The 17,912-nt window shown below is 28.8% G+C and overlaps 1 protein-coding gene across 1 annotated transcript in view; it reads right to left on the reverse strand.

Annotated features, from left to right (window-relative positions):
- The window catches only part of LOC113559316 (twitchin-like), a 46,724-nt gene that overhangs the window by 23,665 nt on the left and 5,147 nt on the right, over positions 1-17,912 (reverse strand). The window contains 41 exon segments of the mRNA XM_026964993.1: positions 320-455; positions 523-828; positions 968-1,172; positions 1,343-1,719; positions 1,785-1,907; positions 1,970-2,114; positions 2,179-2,359; positions 2,430-2,562; positions 2,659-2,825; positions 2,895-3,030; positions 3,117-3,416; positions 3,497-3,778; positions 3,846-4,148; positions 4,219-4,377; positions 4,450-4,590; positions 4,657-4,938; positions 5,016-5,182; positions 7,778-7,913; positions 7,971-8,270; positions 8,338-8,474; positions 8,601-8,745; positions 8,823-8,950; positions 9,007-9,178; positions 9,239-9,538; positions 9,773-9,929; positions 10,123-10,247; positions 10,311-10,508; positions 11,077-11,181; positions 11,414-11,719; positions 11,902-12,183; positions 12,343-12,478; positions 12,534-12,700; positions 12,790-13,089; positions 13,165-13,318; positions 14,739-14,866; positions 14,935-15,107; positions 16,234-16,363; positions 16,431-17,030; positions 17,104-17,406; positions 17,463-17,604; positions 17,690-17,853. Coding sequence (XP_026820794.1) covers positions 320-455; positions 523-828; positions 968-1,172; positions 1,343-1,719; positions 1,785-1,907; positions 1,970-2,114; positions 2,179-2,359; positions 2,430-2,562; positions 2,659-2,825; positions 2,895-3,030; positions 3,117-3,416; positions 3,497-3,778; positions 3,846-4,148; positions 4,219-4,377; positions 4,450-4,590; positions 4,657-4,938; positions 5,016-5,182; positions 7,778-7,913; positions 7,971-8,270; positions 8,338-8,474; positions 8,601-8,745; positions 8,823-8,950; positions 9,007-9,178; positions 9,239-9,538; positions 9,773-9,929; positions 10,123-10,247; positions 10,311-10,508; positions 11,077-11,181; positions 11,414-11,719; positions 11,902-12,183; positions 12,343-12,478; positions 12,534-12,700; positions 12,790-13,089; positions 13,165-13,318; positions 14,739-14,866; positions 14,935-15,107; positions 16,234-16,363; positions 16,431-17,030; positions 17,104-17,406; positions 17,463-17,604; positions 17,690-17,853 — 8,431 coding nt within the window.

A 17,912-nucleotide genomic window follows, 5' to 3' on the forward strand; every position in this document is an offset into this window, starting at 1 on the left:
TATACTTAATTTTTTAAAAGAAATTGAATTATATAACATACCTAAAACATATTCTAGGTAAACAGTTATTTATAAACTAATGACCAACTAACCGATGTGTTTATAATCAATAAATAAAAAAATAAAATTGATTGTTATTAAGAAATATATTAGGTATTATTATTATTAAAATAACTTTCATGAATTGTACTTATGTAATATTAGAAAGTAAAATAATTGAATAAAAATTATATTTATGATTAATTTTTGTAAATTATTTATGTTTTATTAAAATTATCAAAAATATCATGGTAAAGAGATTTTTGGAAATTTTTTTTACCTGAATTTATCTTTCTTTTCAATTATATAACCAGTTATTGGCGATCCTCCATCAGTCTTAGGTTTATCCCAACCAAGTTCAACAAAATCACTGTCAAAATCTTTGATAATGGGATTTGATGGTCTACTAGGAGTATCTAAAATTAATAAAAAAATAATTGTATTAACGGTTACTTGCATTCAATTAAGTAATCAAAATTTTACCAAATGGATTTTTAGCTTCAATGCTTTGGTTAGCTGTTAATGGATCTGATTTTCCTTGCTTATTTACTGCCTTTACTCTAAATTTATATTTATGTCCGGGTATCAGATCGGTAACTTCAAAGTCAGTTACTGGACCATCAGTTTCTCCAGCAGGTACCCAGCGACCCAAAGCTTCGTCTAATTTTTCTATAATGTAATTTTCAATTGGTTGACCACCATTGTCTTCTGGTGGTTTCCAGCTTAACTTGCATCCTTCACCATGTACATCAGATACTTTAAGCGGTCCTTCTGGCGCACTTGGTTTATCTATAATTAAAACCCATTATCATTATATATAATTTTATATTTTACTTTCTACATTTTAGAATAATTATGAAGCAATCAAATTTAAAAAATGCCATAACGTGCATTCAGACTACAATTTTAATATCGTTCAAATTTTTACCTAAAACTGTTACTTCAGCGTACGCTGTGTCTTTGCCATTTATATTTTCAGCTGTTATTATATATGATCCTGAATCTTCTCTTGTAGCCATACGAATAATTAGTTTTGTATTATAATCGACATGTGTTTGCTTTACACCATCACCTACTCGTATATCTTTATGATTCTTTAACCATTTCGTTTTTGGTACCGGCTCGCCTGTTACCTATGACATTTTAATATAAGGTAATTGCGTTTTATTAAAAATAAAAATAGATATTTACGTCTATCAAATTTGATTTAAAGATAAGACTGTATTTATAGGTAAGTATATTAGTAAATTTTCATTTCAATAATTTTTTTTCGTGAAAATATGTTTATGAATAGACAACTTACTTTTATGTCAAAACTAATGGTTTGTCCTGCTTTGATTTTGATGTCATTCAAGTTTGTACGATCAATATGTGGTGCCATATTACGTGGCTTAGTAACAATTGTGTTGGTTGGATCACTTGCTTCACCTGGACCAGCTGCATTTATTGCTTTTACTTGGAATACATAAGATTCACCTTCAACTAGGTTTGGCACTGTTGCCGTTGTTTTATCAGCAGGTACTGTCAATGCTTTTTCCCATGTTCCTGATTTATCTTTAACCTCAATTAAATAGCCTGTAATGGGAGATCCGCCATCTTCTTTTGGTGGTATCCATTTTAAGTCAACGAAATTCTTATCCCAATCTGTCACTTCCAAGTTACCTGGTTTACCTGGCTCATCTAAAAAATAGATATTCGATAAAATATGTTTAAAATTGTAAATAATAAGTGTACAACTGTATTACCAAAAGGATTTTTAGCGATAATTGATTCTTCAGTTTGGAGTGGATCAGATTCGCCTTCTGCATTTACAGCTGTAACGCGGAATTTATATTCTTTACCCGGTGTCAGACCAGTTACTGCCAAAGCTGTAAAAAGTTAAATTTTAATAACACAGTTTTTAATGTTTTAATGTTTATTCTAATCGAACCGGTTTCTGGTGATCGTCCACATGGTATCCAACTGCCTTTTTGAGTGTCAAACTTCTCCACTAAATAATATTCAATAGGAGTACCTCCATCGTCTTCTGGTCTTTTCCAATTTAATTTACAGCCATCTTTATGTATATCAGAAACCTTAAATAGGATTGTATTTAAAATATAACATTTCAATTAAAAAATTTGTCTATTGATTTATTACTTGAAGTGGTCCGACTGGTGGCGTTGGCTTGTCTGTAACTGTGACATTAATAACAGCAGTATCTTTTCCAGAACTATTTACAGCAGTAACAGTGTATTGACCACTGTTATTACGGCCTACAGGTCTAATAACTAATTTTGTATAATAGTCTACGATTTCAATATTAACATGAGGTTCGGACCTACAAAATATAAATTATAAAATTCTTATCAATAACGGTTTATTTAATTAGTTAATATTTTTAAGCTTACTTTAATGGCATAGCACCACATCTCCAATCAACATGAGGGGCTGGTTCACCCGTAATCACAGCATCTAATTTTAATGATGATCCAGCTGATAGTTTTACATCCATGAGATTACGTCTATCAATATGAGGGGCCACTAAAATTGAAAATTTAACATAGTTTATTTTAATTTAAATAGATGAATGATTTAAATGTACAATGTATTTATTATTAAACATTTGCAGGCACTTACAGTAACGTGGTTTGGCTATAAAACTAGCACATGGCCTACTAGGCTCACTTTGACCAGCTTTGTTTACGGCAATGATGCGGAATTGATATTCGTTACCTTCAACCAAACCGTTTACAACTCCTTGAGGTTGTTCATTAATCGTTTCACCAGCTCTTTCCCATACTCCACTAATTTATAATTAAATAAATATATAAATATATGTACTAAATTAAATTAATATAAAGCCAATGAATTACCTATATTTATCTTTCTTTTCGATGATGTAATGAGTAATTGGCGTACCACCATCACTAAATGGTTTTTTCCATACTAAGTCAGCATGATTTTGACTCCAATCATTAATATCAGGCGCACCAGGTGCTTCGGGGTTGGCTGGGTTAAAAATATTAATTGTATATTAAAATAATTATAATACAAATTATGATTATACTTTATTTGAATATAATTTTAATTCTTACTGAAAGGATCTTTAGCGATAATAGTAGATAATGTTTCAAGCGGTTCTGATTCGCCTTGACTATTTAAAGCTTTAACGCGGAAACTGTATTCATGTCCTGGTATTAAACCAGTAACTTGCATCTCTGGATCTTTAGTACGTCCTACTGGTAGCCAAACTCCATTATCAGGATCGAACTTTTCTACCAAATATCCCTCCAATGGTTCACCACCATCATCTTTTGGTTTTTTCCACTTCAATGTACATCCATCTTTGTGTATATCTGAGACTTCCAATGGTCCTTCCGGCTTACTTGGTTTAGCTATAGAATTAGATTAGATATAAATAATATATATTTATTTGTTTTATATCAAAGTAATATTTTTAAAATATTTTACTTACAAATAACCGTCACTTCGACTTCTTCCTCGTCTTCACCATATTTATTAGAAGCTATTATTTTATAAATTCCTGTATCACTACGCATTGGATTTGAGTGATAAAATCGGCTATTATATGGTACATTATCAATTTGATACATGCTATTAGTAGAAATAATAACATTATTGAAAGACCAAGTTACATCTGGTGCTGGTTCTCCTGATACTTTAACATCATATAAAATTGGTTCACCTTCTCGGATTGTTATAGATTTGAGATTACGACGATCTATTTTTGGTGCCACTATATGAACAAATAAATGGAATAATTGAAAATTAGTGTTTAATGATATAAAATAAAATATACATACGCTTTCTAGGTTTTGTAATTATAGATTGGCTCGGTGGACTTGGATCACCTTGACCAGCTTTGTTTACAGCTCGAATTCTGAATTCGTATTCAATTCCTTCTTCCAAATCTTCAGCTCGACCTTTAGTCACAGGCTCTTTCATTTCTCCAGCTTTAATCCACCGTGAAGTGCCCTTTTCTCGTTTTTCGATTACGTAACCTGTGATTGGAGATCCTCCATCGTTAATAGGAGGTTCCCATTCTAAATCAACAAAATCTTTATCCCAATCAACAATCTTAGGTGCAGTTGTTGCACTTGGTTCATCTAAAAAATATAAAGTGTACAATTATTAAATTTTTTTTTTTTGATATTAAATTGTTTTGTGTAACCATACCAAATGGATTTTTAGCTATAATTGAATGATCGGCTACAAGTGGTTCAGATTCTCCTTCAGAATTTACAGCAGATACACGGAATGTATATTCTTGACCCGGTATCAAGTTAGATACAGTTAAGTTTGGCTCTTTGCATCTTCCTGCTGGGACCCAACGTCCTATAACACAAAATTAAAAAAAATAATTACTTTTCAATTTATACAAATTATGTAGTATGTTTAATCATTTACCTGTTTCAGTATCCATTTTTTCAACTAAATAGTGGCTCAAAGGAACACCTCCATCATCTTCTGGCGGATTCCATTTTAACGAAGCACCTTCTTTGTGTATATCTGATATTTTAATTGGTCCCTCAGGTTTTCCAGGTTTATCTAGAGTTAAAATTAAAGTCTTGATACATTTATTCATACGTTTAATATTTGATACACTTGCCATACCTAATACAGTGATGTCGAATGTTGCTTCGTCCTTGCCTGAGTCGTTTTCGGCTTTAATTATATACACTCCAGTGTGTGATCTTTCAGCCACAGATATAGAAATTTTAGTTCTATAATCTTCATATTCCACATTAAAGTTTTCTTTGCTTTCTAGACGTGCTTTGTTATGATACCATATTTTTGTTGGTGGTGGTTCTCCACTGATTTTTACATCAATTTTTACATGCTGTCCTGCTTTTAAAGTCAAATTCTTGAGCGTGCTTCTGTCGATTATTGGAGCAACTAAAATATTGTTAAAAAAATATTAATTATAAATATAAATTGCAGATAAGAAATCTTGTGTTATACTAATATAATACCATTTCTATCTTTTGTAATCACTGGGTCACTGGGTTCACTCGGTTTACTAAATCCACCTTTGTTGACTGCTATTACACGGAAAGTGTATTTCATATTTTCAGCAAGATCCGGAATTCTTCCTTCACATTTGTTTCCTATTAACTCTACAGCCTTTTGCCATTTAGAGCTAAAAACAATTTGATGTTAATTAACTATAAATATTAAGTTTATGTTTAATTATTACAAGTGTATTAAAGTTAAAATATGTATAACGGTAAACAAGTTTTGTTTAATTTGACCATAGTTGAGTATTGTGTTGTATAAATTAATTACATGTAATCTGTACTTAAAAATGAAATGCCTAATTATTTTTTCTAGTGATTTAAATGTTTAGTACTTCAAGCAGAAAATTAAGTTATTATTAAAGCGACTATTGTCATTAAGAAATAGTGATATTTAGAGCCAAAAGTATACAACTGTAAATAATAAAAATATATTAAAATTGGGAGAGATGTAGTACTTATAAATTTCAGTACTTTTTCATGACAATAGTTAAATTATAATAATTATGTATAAACATTTTTTTTTCATTATTTAGGATTTTTTTTTATTGAGTTAATAAAGTTTTAACATGTGAGCACGAAGTTTTTACGTAATGATTTTTATGGATATACATTATGTTGAATATTTGGGAAGGGACTTGTAATATAAATTATATATTTGTAGCTTTTATAGGCCCATGTCCGTGAAAAATGTGAATATATTTTCTGAGTTTTCTTCTCCAAGTACTTATTTCATAGGAAGTGGGTTTTCAAGAATTCGTTTAGAGTATAATGCATTTGATTTTTAATGGCATACCGCATAGTTTGATTGTTTAACGCTATTTTTTGGATAATTATGAGTATATGTGTGTTAAAAGAGTTAAAAGCGTCTAATGGGTCTTTGCATTGATTACTTCTTCATGTCTAAATTTGTATGGAAGGGATTTCCATAGAGTAAGTTATGTTTTTATTACTCTGAGTATGTTTAGAACGTGTCCTCCTACATGTGTTGCCGATATATTGTAGTTAAATTATTAATTTTTTTTTTTTATGAGCCTCTTAAAGTGTTGTTTTATTAATTATTACTAAACCAGGTGATATTGTTGCTTCGTTGTTATGTTGTTTGCTAAATTGTTGCCAATTATACTAATGTGCGATGGGACCCCAAAAAGTTAAATTTATTTGTTAGTATGCATGATAATAATTCTTAGATAGGTAGCTTTAATGGTATTAATTTTGGGCAAAGATTTTCTAGAGCAATAAATGCACTAAGCGAGTTACTATAATAATAAGTATTTTTTCAAACACTAAATTCAGTACGTGTAAGATAGTAGAGGATTGTATTCTAATTTATTTTTGTTTCGTTATATATATGTGAGTTAATATTGGATAGGATGTTGAGTGTGAAATGATTTTTACGAAAGACGCATTGTTTTTTGTTGAATCTTTTATAGACTTCAAGGAAGTATATTAGTCTTGAGTTAATTATTTTTGTACAGTATGCTTATAAGAGAAATAGGACGATAGTTTTCTATGTGAAATTTGTTTTTTCTTGTTTTAAGGATTGGAATAATGATTACTTTATGCCATTGCTTGGGAAAGATTCTGTATTAACATATTAAGTTATTTAATTAAAGAAGTTTTGTTTTAGTTGCTTTTATTTGCTTTTAATTAATCAGTAGTGGTTTCCGAAATATCTAGATTAATTTTGATATATTCTATGAATATTTATTGTTATTTGGATATTTAGTTAGTTGGATATTTCTCCATTTATTGGGTCTTTTTCGAATCGGCCTATATAGTTATTGCTATATAGGGAAGGGGATATCAGTCTTCTCGATTTCTCAGTCCTCAGATTGTTTTGGTTTTTCGATATTTCTGCTATTTTTGGGTTTATCGTATACAAAAAGTTATCTGTACGAAGTAGTGGATTAAAGAGAATTGAGTTTGGATTAATTTTAGTGCTTTCTAAATAGTTTTTAGTATCATATTTGCATGTAGTGGATGTGACTACTTTGTTAACACAAAAAACATGTCAACATGTCATCTGTAAAAATTATAAAATAAAGTTTCTTCGCTTGTTTAATGACTTTGTGCTAAGTTGTTTGTATTAGTCTTCAAAGTTGATATCGATCTTCCTTCTAAATCTTGTGACATGTGCAAACATCTCTTTTGGGCTGATTTATCAACTTTTTTTTTATTATTATGAGTTATAAGATAGATTTTAACAAGTTCGTCAACTATGTTTTGGTTAGTAAAAAAGATACAAAAATGATTTTTGGAGATATGATCTTTGTAGTATAAATGCATATTATTCGCTTTTTTTTACGTGTTTCTTTGCTATCGTCGAAAACAATAAAACGAGATACGGTACAATAAACGTGTTGCACGGTCTACTGTCAAACACGAACTTTATAAGGATGTATGCTAAATAATTGTTTATTACAAACTGAAAAAAAATTAAACTGTGATTTTGATTATCCAATGTGTTTTGTTTTAGTGATTATGTCAAATGACTAGTAAAGGAATATATTTTTTTATATTTTCCACTGAAATTAGGCATTGCACTAAATTACCTGATTACAAACTTTTATTATAAAATATATATTATAGTATAAACTATTAAGTTAATTTATTATAACACGTAATTGAAAATTTAGTCTTTATTGCATAAATTAAGTTATAAAATGAAGTAAAAACACAATTTAGAATCATTTTTTAAATAATAGTTTTAATTTTACCTGTATTGATCTTTTTTTTCAATAATGTATGATGTAACTGGAGCACCATTTTCGTTTGCTGGAGGTGTCCATTTCAAATGTACGCTGTTCTTATCCCAGTCTTTAGCATATGGTTTTCCAGGACGGTCAGGTTCATCTATTTTCACATAGAAATTAATATTATTAAAACAACGAAAATCATAGCAATACTTACTATATGGATTCTTTGCAACAATTCCGAAATCAGTTTCCAGGGGTTCTGATTCTCCTTCTGCATTTACTGCTTTCACTCGGAACAAATATTCTTTACCCTCGTGCAAACCAGTAACTTCGGCTTCAGGGAGTTTTGAAATGGTAACAGGTACCCACCGACCCATTTCAGTATCCATACGTTCAACAATATAATGATCTATCGGAACACCTCCATCATCTTCAGGTTTTTGCCATTTTAGTTCACATCCATCTGCTGTAACTTCTGACACTTTCAGTGGCCCTTTAGGTTTTGTGGGAGCAGCTAAAATTATAAAATATAAAAATTAATTATTTAAACAAGTTGTCATTTATTAATATTTTGAACTAACTGAGAACAACAATTTCAACTTCTGCTTTATCAGTTCCAGACTCATTCTTTGCAGTAACTGTATAAATTCCTGTATCGGAGCGTTTAGCTTTTTGCAGTATAAATGTAGTTTTATAGTCTTCACTTTCTATGGTTAATCTAAATTGTAATAAATATTGAACATCAAAAAATTTAATATTTTATTTCAATAATTTTTACAAAATTAAGTATCAAAGCAATATTTATATATAAGGAGATTCGACTTTAAAAGGATTAACTGTTAACCTGTCATTAAATAGTATAGTCTGTCCATTAAATGTCCATAATATAGTTGGTGCAGGTTCCCCTTCAACATCTGCTTCAAATTTCAAGAATTTTCCTTTGCGAATTTCTTTCTTTCCCAAATTCTTTCGGTCAATCTTAGGTGCCACTATATAACAAAATAGCATTGAGCAAATATATTACATATTTCTACCGCTTTTGTATACAATTAATAGATTTACGTACTAAATCGTGGTTTAGCCACAACGGATTTCGAAATATCACTCGGTTGACTAGGTCCGACTTTATTAACTGCGATTACTCTGAATTCATATTCGTGACCTTCTACAACATCCGTCACTCGACCAGAGCGTCTAATAAAATTATTTTATTTAAAAGATAAAAGATAAAAAATAAAAATAAAACATACTTATTTGGAAGAACAAGAGCTTTAACCCAGTTTCTCTCGTCTTTATCTCTCATTTCAACAATATAACTTTCGATTGGCGCACCTCCATCGGAATCGGGGGCTTCCCATTCAAGGTCAATGAATGATTTATCCCAATTTGTTGGATTTGGCTTACCAGGTTTACTTGGTTCATCTATGTATGACTTTATTTAAATATCTTTTTTTTATAATCAAAATTAAAAAATTATCTTACCAAATGGATTTTTGGCTACTATAAATTTATCAGCTTCTAGATCATCTGATTCTCCTTCTTTGTTGACTGCCCTCACTCGGAATTTATATTGTTTACCTTCTTGTAAACCAGTTATATTGGCTTCTGGCTCGCTAGATTTACCACATGGTATCCATTGACCTGTTAATGGATCAAGTTTTTCAATTTCATAATATTCTATTGGCGTGCCACCATCATCCTCTGGCTTGTTCCATTTTAATTTACAACCATTTTTCGTTACATCAGTTACTTCAAGTGGACCACCTGGCTTTGTTGGTTTTCCTAAAATATAAATTAAAGATAAAATTTATAATATATTTAGAAGAACTAAGAAAATGTAAATTTTCATTCTAAGTTAATTCGTTGAAAATAAGATATTAATAATAAATGATACATAAGTTAACTTATCAATCATGAATAATAATAAATGCTTAAATGTTTTAATTTTTTACTGAAATATTTTTAATGTTTATAAAGTTATAAACTGAGATATTTATTTATATAATTTATTTTTACCTAAGATAGTAATATCAAAAGTAGCTGTGTCTTCGCCGACTGAGTTTTTAGCTTTAATTGTATATAAACCACTATGGGCACGTAAAGCCTTAATGATCATTAGTTTTGTATTGTATTCCATGTTATTGATTTCCAGTGAATTTCCTGTAGTTAGTTCCTAAAATAGTTGTGTTTACAATAGTTAATTTTCTGAATCTTAATTAATTTATAAATTTGACAAGTCTATTATAAAAAATAATTATACATAATTAATTATAAATTCATATACATAAGTATATATATAATTATATATATATTTATATATAATTCATGTAAATAGTATAAGACTTATATAAAAATTAATATCTCACAGCGTCTTTAAACAACCATGTGATAGTAGGTACAGGTTCTCCACTTATGTTCACATCAATTAATTTCGTATGTCCAACTTTCATGACTAAACTTTGTAAGTTTGTTCTATCTATTCTCGGTTTCACTGAAAAATAAAATAGTTTATGTTAAGTGTATGTTATTATACTTACATGTTAATATATCTTACTGAATTTGGCTTTAACAATATGAGGAAGAGACTCTTCGCTAGCTTCGCCGGGTCCGGCTTTATTAACAGCACGTACTCGAAATTGATATTGTTGTCCGTTTTCTAGTTTTGGAATTTTACCTTTACAAACATTTCCCGCAACTTCAGCAGCTTTTACAAATGAACTATCATATTTGCTCTTCATTTCGATTATATATCCTAAAAAAAAATAACTAGATTAATAACGAAGCAATATTATATATGTTTATCACTAATTTTAAATTATATTTACATTTATTTACCCCCGTCTTTCGTTGTTATTCCAATAATAAAATTCTACTTCTTTTATTCAAATACTTTTTTAAATAGGTTCTTTCCAAAAAAAGTATTTAAATATTAACTTATTTTGTATTTTTCATACATTATAAAATACTTTTTTCTAAACCCAAATATTAACTTTGAATTTGAATTCGTGTCAAAAATAAATTCTTCTTAACAAAGATTTTATTCTAACAATACAATACTTATTTATTTATTTTATATGTTGATTTATTAACTATAAATTGTATTTTTCAATTATTCCAAAACTGATAAAAAATTATAAGGAAAAAACGAATATTATTCTAAATGAATTTAAATACTTTTTCAAGTATTTGAATCTGTACGAGTATTTTAAATATATTTTCTAAACAATTATCGAATATTTGAATACATATTCTTAACACAGAATAAAAATATTCTTTATAAGACTAATATTTCGTATAATAATGTCAACCATAATACTAACCTGTTATTGGAGCTCCACCATCCCTAAATGGTGCATCCCATTTTAATTCTACCATATTTTCATCATAGTCAATAACTTCTGGTAATCCCGGAGCACCAGGCGTATCTGATAAAAAAAAAGATTTTGATAAATAGATGGATTTGTGTCATTAACTTAGCGGGTAATTAAGCCATCTAGGAAAATTATTTTAGTTACATATACTGTAAGAAAGGATGGGTTGGCTATAAGATAATTTAAAAGAATCAATTGTGAGTGATAAACTTATTTTGAATTTCCTTTGCATAAAATATATGACTAATTGTTATTAAGATTAGTTAACTTAAGAAAAAATAGTTACCATAAGGATTTTTAGCAAGTATTGAAGCATCTGATTCTAATGGTTCGGATTCTCCTTCCTCATTTAATGCTTTCACTCTGAAGTTATATTTTCTATTCGGTTCTAGACCGTTTATTTTGTGTTCAGTTTTTGTAGGATCAACGAATCCTGCAGGTACCCATTTTCCTGTTGTGGTATCCATTTTTTCAACTAAATACCCAGTAATGGGCAATCCACCATCATCTTTTGGCTTATTCCAATGTAGTGTACAACCTTCTTTATGTACGTCATTAACTTCAAGTGGCCCAACTGGAGGTCCAGGTTTATCTAAGAAAATCGAAAAGATCAATTTTTGATCATTAGTTGTAAAAGTATAGATTGATAATAATAATAATATGTAGTTATAAAAAAATACCAATATTATTATTATTATTTATTCAAAACTTAAGTGTGGTAGTTTTTGTTTAAAATAAGTAAATAATCATAAGAAATGTTTAAAACTAAATTACCTAAAATAATGACTTCTACAGTAGCTTCGTCAAAACCGGAAGCATTCTCTGCTCGTAAACTATAGACTCCCGTATTTTTTCTAGTATTTTCAGATAAATTTAGTTTTGTATTATAATCTTCATTTTCAATTTTTACTGAACGTCCATTTATCAATGGTTTACTACCAAAGGACCATGTCATGGTTGGTGGAGGTTCACCACGTACATCTACGTCAAACTTCACAACTTGACCTACTCTTACGACAACCTTTTGTAGTTTTTCACGGTTAATTAGTGGTTTTACTGTAATGATAATAATTAAAAACTAATGGTTATTATAAGTTCTACAAATAGTATGTTGTATACAAAAAATGATTAGTTTGGTAAACAGTTTTTGTATGTCGTATACATATATTATTTAAATGAAGATATATTTTTATTATTTGATAAGAAAATACTTACAATTCTTGGCTTTAGCAGTATGCATTTTAGTGGCATCGCTTGGTTCAGAAGGTCCTGCTTTATTTACAGCACGTACTCTAAACTGATACTGATTTCCTTCTTTGAGATTTTTTACAGTAGCTTGACAAGCCGGTGTCTAAAATTAATGTCATGATTAAAAATCGCCGTGATAAATTTACATTCTTACTCACTTTTGTAGTCAAAATTTCTTCCCACACAGTAGAAAGTTTTTCTTTTTTCTCAATAATGTAGCCAATTATTGGTGCTCCCCCGTCATGCTTTGGTTCTGTCCATGATAAGTCTACCTTATCGACATCCCAGTCAGTAATTTTTGGTGTTCCAGGTTTACCGGGGTTTTCTGTATAAAAAATATATTTCTAGTAATTTAGTCTAATTATTATTATTATTATTTTTATTTTTTTTTTTGTGACTTTTTCTTTTACTTACCATATGGATTCTTGGAAACAATACTACCATCGCTTTCCAATGCATCAGATTCACCTTCCTCGTTCAAAGCTTTTACCCTAAATGTATATTCATGACCTTCTTGCAAACCTTTAATATCCATTTCTGGCTCTTGTGTGCGACCAACTGGAATCCAGCGTCCAGTTTGAGCATCCATTTTTTCAACCACGTATGCCGTTACAGGTTTTCCACCATCGTCCTTTGGCTTGTCCCATTTAACTTTAGCCCCACTGCTTGTAACGTCTTTTACTTTAAGAGGACCTTGAGGTCTTGTTGGAGGACCTATTGTGAACGATAAAATAAATAATGATTAATATATCGTACTCAGACAATATTTTTTAACGATTTTGTACATACATAGAACGGTCACTTCAACAGTAGCTTCGTCCTTGCCAAATTCGTTTTCAGCAATAACTTTATATAAACCAGAATCTTTACGTCCGGTATCTGATAAAGTAATTTTAGTGTTGTACGGTACATTTACGATTTGAACATTGCCTTCCGATATGACCTAATTTTTGAAAATAATAGTTACATGTTTTATTAAAATTAATTTATTTTAAATATTATGAGTCTGTTTAGTGCTGGATAGACTGGTCTTCATCACAGATTACCTGTGTTTATTATTATACTGAAATAAGCATCATTAATCAAATTCTACTTAGCAACTTTCTATCTAATAAATGCAATTATTTATAAACTACAATAATCTAATGTGTATACAAACAAATATAATGTGATTTAAAATAAATATGTACGCACACCAATCAAAACTACTGTACAAAACACAATAATACTTAAACATGTTCATAAATTAAATTCAAATCTACAACTCTAAATCATCAAATAATATCTTTAAATTTTTCTATAATTTATGATAGTCTACTCAGTTGTGATATTAGAATAACAATAACTACTTTGGTGAAATAAGAAAATCGCAACTATCACTACAATAATAACTACAATGAATCTCAATTCTACTAAACGATTTCTACATAATATATACGTAGTAATCGTTTTTCATTTTACTCACATCTCTTATAAGTTCATCAGTCTGAAATGTAAAATTTGTAAAATTTAAGCTTATTTTTAAGACATAATAGAAATAGATTATAAAATTTAAATTACTTGAATTCTAGTAACAAAATACTTAATAAAAACTATCTATTTAAAGCTGCATGGGTAGGTATACAATTAAACTATGCATACGCCATACATATATAATAACTAATAAGGGTGATATTATAATGATCCTCCAAATATAGAAATAAATTAAAAGTATGAAATTCATGCTGATGGACAACTTTAATAGTTATACGAATAATATGAATTATATATATATCAGAAAATCTTTGTAATGAAATGAACAATTTACGAATGATTATTCTCTCAAATCCTCTAAACAAATTAGAAAATACTAATTTTATTTTTAATTTTTATTGTGAGAAACAGTAATGAAAAGTTAAAATTTTTCAATTAGTCAAAATATTAAAATGTAAAAGAATACTACATTTTACTATGTTAATTGTTACATACTCATGAAATTGTTTGATTATAAAACATTTTTTACTTAATAATTTAAAAAAAAAATGAATAGAATAATTAATTATATATGATATTTATAATTTATATACCAAGTATATGAATATAGTATATTATACTGAAGTAAATTTATTTATCAAGTATGTAATAATTTAATATCCACATCGTTATGTAGGTATGTAAAAATAATATAAGTACAATATAGGATAGGTGCTAATTATTAGGTAGGTACACAGTTTTAAATAATTTACTTAGATACAAAATATATTTTTTCTGGGGTTTCTTGGATTTTTCAACTACTGATTACTATTAATAAAACTTACAATTTGATAATAATATTTAATTTATAATATAAATAGATATTTCAAATTAATAATCATCATACAAACCTCTTTATTAACAAGCTGCCACTTGACAGTAGGTGCTGGTTCACCTTTAATGTTTACATCATATTTTACTGTCTTTCCGCCTCTAACTACAATACTTTTTAAATTGGTACGATCAATCCTTGGTTTCACTAAAAATAATTAATTAATGAATATGGTAACTCAGTTATGTAATGTACGTGCGTATTATTTAACGTACATGATTTATGTTTAACAATATGAATTTTTGTAGGGTCCGATGCAGGTGACGGTCCAGCTTTATTCACAGCAGTAATTCGGAACTGGAGTTCTGATTTTTCTTTTAACTCTGGTACTTTGGCTTTTAACTCAGTAGCTGGGACTTCAATAGCAAACTCCCATTCTTGACTAAACCTATTTAGGTAATAGATATTAAAATGATTAATGATTTTGCAAACTATCAATAAAGACGTTTACTGACGTTTAATATTTTGAAATTTTGTGAACCATAAAAACTATTTGAAAATGGCTCAAAATTAAATTTTAAAAAGTCACCTAGTTGTAAGTCACTATAGTGCACGAGTACAAGACTTAATTATTGTAATTTAAGTCCTAACCTACATAATATTTTATAAATTTTTTATGCTTTTAAATTTTTTTAAATTCTTATAAATAATGTTCTAAAATCATTCTTAAATTATTTGAAACTCTAAGCAATTTATCTACGAGCATACCAAAATAAAAAAAATAAAACCAAAAATCATTTTAAAAATTATATTTTCATCTTTCTGTTTAAAATGTAAAAGAATAAAAATAAAACCAGTAGAATTTCATTAAAAATTATGTTATTTCTGACATTTTAGTTTTCTACAATCTTAAATTTTAGGCCAAGATTGATGATTTTAAAACAGTTATTCGCAGGATTTATAGTAAATTACCAATTAAATAAGATTGAGAAAATGTACGAATTTGATTTATGTATTACATTAATAATGTTTATAATCTAAACATGCTTTATTTTTTTTAGTGTTAATTTTTTTTTTTCATTTTCTAGTTGTTAAGGCTATACAATTTAATAAGGTATACAACCTTGTTAGTTTAGGTCTTTATTTTAAGAAAAATGTGTAGAATCTATTATAATGTGTTATGAATGTGTAATTATTAACTATTTTACATCATTATAATGTTGTTATATTTTTAAATAAATATTATAAAATAAAGAAAATTATAAAACGTTTCAAGCCAAAAACAATGTCTGGCTATTTATTTTATAAGAATATTTTGAAGGACATAGTTATAGATATGTCATTTTGAAGGATTATTTTTTATTTATTATGCTGCTTATCCTTACTTATCTTTTACCTTATTTTTTAAATATATATTGATAAATTATAGCAAAACGATGCAAATCTTATTTAAATTTGAACATCATAAATTCAAAAAAATGAATACACTGAGTAATTGAGCATTTGCATGTTTTACTTAAATAATGAAGCATATATAATAGATTACAACAAAATTTATAATAGTAGATAAATACCTGTCTTTTTTTTCTATGAAATATTTTTCAATAGGAGCACCACCATCTTTTTCCGGAGCCGTCCATTTCAAAGTAACACTTTGGTTGTCGTAATCAATAATTTCAGGAGTATTAGGCTTTGATGGTTCATCTAAGAAAACATTTAAACATTCATCAAATAATATAATACCTTCCATGACGTTTTTTGTATGTCTTACCAAATGGATTTTTGGCAATTATGGATTTGGTCGTTGTGAGGGGTTCAGAATCCCCTTCTTTATTTACAGCTGTCACTCGGAACTTATACTCATTACCCGGTTCCAAGTTAGATATTTCAACTTCAGGTTCTTTGGAACTATCTTTAGCTGGCACTTTACATACTCTCACCCATTTTCCTGTAGCTACATCCATTTTTTCTACTTCATATTCTGTGATTGGACACCCACCGTCATCTTCCGGTTTCTTCCATTTTAGTTTACAACTCTTTTTGGTGATATCGGTTACTTCAAGTGGTCCTTTTGGTGAGTCAGGTTTACCCAAAACCGTAAACTCAAGAGTCGCTTCATCTTTACCGGAAGTATTTTCAGCTACTAGTGTATAAACACCTGTATCTTTACGAATGGCGCCAGTTATTGTCAATGTTGTTTGATAATCGACGTTTTCGATTTTTATTCTGTCATTATTAACCACTGTTTGGTTCTTTAATATCCACGTAAGTGTTGGCGCTGGTTCCCCAGACACATCAACAACCCACTTTTGATTTCTACCTGCTTTGACTGTAATGTTTTTCATACCTTCTTTGTCAATTCTTGGTTTTACTAAAAATAATCAAAATAAATAACTATATGAATTATCCAAATTTTAATAACCATTTAATACACCATTACTTACAGTTTCTGTGCTTGCAGATGTGTGGATTTGTAGGTTTACTCGGAGCACCCACTCCAGCTTTATTGACAGCTTTTACTCGGAACTCGTAAACCATTTTTTCTTTTAAACCTTCTACCTTAACTTCAGGACTACTATCGAGTGTTTTTGTCACTTCAGTCCAATCTAATGTAAACTTATCTTTCATTTCAACTACATAGTGTGTTATTGGTCTTCCGCCGTCAGATTCTGGCTTTTTCCATTTTAAGGTAACACTCTTATTGTCATAGTCAATGATTTCTGGTTTTCCTGGTTCACCTGGTTCATCTGTATCATAAAATACAGTTATTATTTGTCTTAAAATTAAATTACACGTATTATACCGTATGGATTTTTAGCTAAAATTTCCTCAGTTGTCTCTAGCGGTTCTGATTCTCCTTCTTTATTAACAGCCTTAACTCGTATCTTATATTTCTTTTTTGGAGTTAAATTAGTAAGCGTAAACGCTTCTTTTGATGGACCAGTCTAAAAATGTTATTAGTGATAATAATATGATAACTTGAATTAAAATAAACATAAATATTTATGTATATTTTTATTTTTATTTTACCTCGCCAGCCGCAACCCAACGACCAGAGTCCATATCCATTTTTTCTACAATATAACCAGTTATTTCTGAACCACCATTATCTTGTGGTTTTTTCCAAGAAATGGTTATATGATCAGCTCTTACTTCTTCAGCTTTTAAAGGTCCGGTAGGTTTGAGTGGTTTGTCTAAAACAAAAAAAGAATTATTTTGTATTCGTCTAAATATATTACTATATAATAATTAT

This window comes from Rhopalosiphum maidis, chromosome 3 (assembly GCF_003676215.2).
Source record: "Rhopalosiphum maidis isolate BTI-1 chromosome 3, ASM367621v3, whole genome shotgun sequence".
Taxonomy (NCBI): domain Eukaryota; kingdom Metazoa; phylum Arthropoda; class Insecta; order Hemiptera; family Aphididae; genus Rhopalosiphum; species Rhopalosiphum maidis.